The sequence below is a fragment of the Macrotis lagotis genome, chromosome X (genome assembly GCF_037893015.1).
Source record: "Macrotis lagotis isolate mMagLag1 chromosome X, bilby.v1.9.chrom.fasta, whole genome shotgun sequence".
NCBI classification, from domain to species: Eukaryota; Metazoa; Chordata; class Mammalia; order Peramelemorphia; family Peramelidae; genus Macrotis; species Macrotis lagotis.
The window spans coordinates 640,574,492-640,577,133 of record NC_133666.1 but is presented as its reverse complement, the minus strand read 5'-3'; the positions used below and the strand labels follow the sequence as shown (position 1 = coordinate 640,577,133).

Here is a 2,642-nt window from a genome sequence, read left to right as displayed (position 1 = left end):
CCTCAGACATATGTTGCTTCTGGAGATACTAGACAAGTCTTTGACCTTTCAGTGATCTAATCAGTTCTACTTCTTGAAGCTACAGATTGTTTGCATTAAAGATCTCGGAATATTGACTCTTAGCACCCTTATATACTAGCTCTTCATTAGCTGCATAAGGAAACTGAGGTCCAGGAAAATTATGTGATTTACTCAATTAGAAAGTGTTTAAATAAGAATCATAATTAAAACTCCTTATAATAGGTCCTATGTTCTTTGCATCACTCCTCACTGCTGTCAGTGTAAGTAGAAAAGGGAGTAATTGGGTTCATTTAACTCAAACATGAGAAGTATATTGAGAGTCTGTCAAAGATTTTAGGTTGTCACTCTTTATACCAATTTAGAACTATACCCAAAGGACTGTCAAAAACATATTTGACCTAGAATACCACTGCTAGGTGTGTATCACAAAAGATATAAAAATACAAAAAGGAAAAGGACCTTTATATAGAAATTAATTTATAATATCTCATTTCTTATTTAAAGATTTGGAAATGAGGGAGATGCTCTTGATTGGGTAAAGGTTTAACAAATTGTGGTATGTGACTATCACAGAATATTATGATGCTATAAGAAATAATGACCAATATAATCTCAGCAAAATCTGGAAAATCTTTTTATAAACTGATGAAAAGTGAAATATATTGTGTACAAAGTAATAACAGTAATGTAAGATAATGTAAGCTGTGAATGAATTAGCTATTCTCACCATTACAATGATATAAGTCAACTTTGAAAGCCTTAAACTGAAAAATGCTAATTATGCTCCAAGGAAGAAAAGATGATGTCTAAATTCATTTTGAAAAATGCTTTAAAAAATTTTAATATTTTTTTTACTTTTCGGTGACATAGGTTCTATGTCTCCACATTTCTACATATGTATAATCTATATCATATTGCTTACCTTCACAATGAGGGCAGGAGGTATGAGAAAAGAGAATTTGAAATTCAAAGTTTCAAAAATGAATGTTAAAAATTATGTTTACATGTAACTGGAGAAAAATAATCATTTAAATATATAAAAGAAAGGAAAAAAAATTGAGGTTGTCTGATCACTATTTCCCAGGGCTGTAAGATATCCCATTTTTATAAAGAAAGGCATAACTTCCTGGGTATGAGCTTCCTCAGGGCAACCTTCATATCCTTATTCCTTAGGCTGTAGATGAAAGGGTTCAGCATAGGAGTGACTACAGTGTACATCACAGCTGCAGCTGTGTCTTGTTGGGTTGTATGGGTGGATGTGGGAGTGAAGTAGACTCCAATGAGTGTTCCATAGAATAATGTGACCACAGTGAGGTGGGAGCCACAAGTGGAGAAAGCTTTCCATTTTCCCACAGTAGAGGGGATCTTCATCACAGTTACAAAAATTCGAGTGTAAGAGGCAAGAATTCCAACAAAGGGGATGTTAACTGTTAGTGCTCCTAATAAATTGACCATCATGTCATTTATGGAAGTGTCTGAGCAGGCCAATTTCAAAAGGGGACTTAGATCACAGAAAAAATGGGGGATTTCACTGTGGCCACAAAATGAAAGATGAGTTAGAAGAATGGTGCTTATGAGACCATCAGCAAAGCCCATAAACCAAGACATTACTATCAGGATGACACAGACCTTTGGGGTCATAATCATGGAATAATGTAGTGGGGCACAGATAGCCACATAGCGATCATAGGCCATGGAAGCCAGAAGGATGCTATCTATGACCGCAAACAAGATGAAGAAGAATACTTGTGTTAGGCACCCACCATAAGGAATTGCTTTGTTCCCCGATATATAGTTTGCCAGCATCTTGGGGATGGTAGTGGAGGTGAAACAGATGTCAACCATGGACAAATTACTAAGGAAGAAATACATGGGTGTGTGTAGAGATGAATTGGTCACAATGGCCAGAATGATGAACAGATTTCCTAGACTTGTAATAAGGTACATAAGAAAAAACAAGAAGAAAAGGAGCCTCTGCTGCTCAGGCTGGTCTGAAAATCCCAGAAGGATGAACTCTGAAATTCCAGACTGGTTTCCTCCTTCCATGAATCTGATGAGAAGTACACATGAAATAGAAATAAATCAAGAACTTCATGCTTCCAGAGATTTTTGATATCTTAGAAGAGATATTAATCATAATAAATTGTTTTAAACTATGTTTTAAATTAATGTTTTCTTTTAATGCACTATATCTACTTAATACATATAATAGATGTCCTTTCCCTTACCTCTTTTTTCTCAATAGATTTATAAGCTCCTGAAGGACAAGGGCTCTTTAATTTTTGTCTTAGTATCCTCAGAGTTTGGTATAGTGCCTGCCATGAAAAAGAGGAGATTAAAAAATACTTTATGTTGGATTGATTGATTCCTGACACTGAATCTGCATTTACCTCAGTTGTGTTGAAAGAATTAATTAGCAAGAATAATGTACTATTTAGATACATTTGATTTAATTCTGAATCTGCTTTCATCACCGATTCCCTATGTGAACTTGATCAAGTCAATTAACACAACTGGAACTCATTTTGTTGCTCTCTAAAACAAAATCAAAACTTTTTACCAGAATTTTCACCACCACGGAAAGAGTAAAGGGAAGTGAGGGTGATAGAAATAATGTGGAA

At 34.9% G+C, this 2,642-nt stretch overlaps 1 protein-coding gene across 1 annotated transcript; it reads right to left on the bottom strand.

Annotated features, from left to right (window-relative positions):
* Positions 1 to 1,125: 1,125 nt before the first annotated feature.
* LOC141497465 (olfactory receptor 1f45-like) lies at positions 1,126 to 2,067 on the bottom strand. The gene has a single exon (XM_074200119.1). The coding sequence runs from the start codon at positions 2,065 to 2,067 to the stop codon at positions 1,126 to 1,128; it is 942 nt and encodes a 313-aa protein (XP_074056220.1).
* Between the last annotated feature and the right edge of the window lie 575 nt (positions 2,068 to 2,642).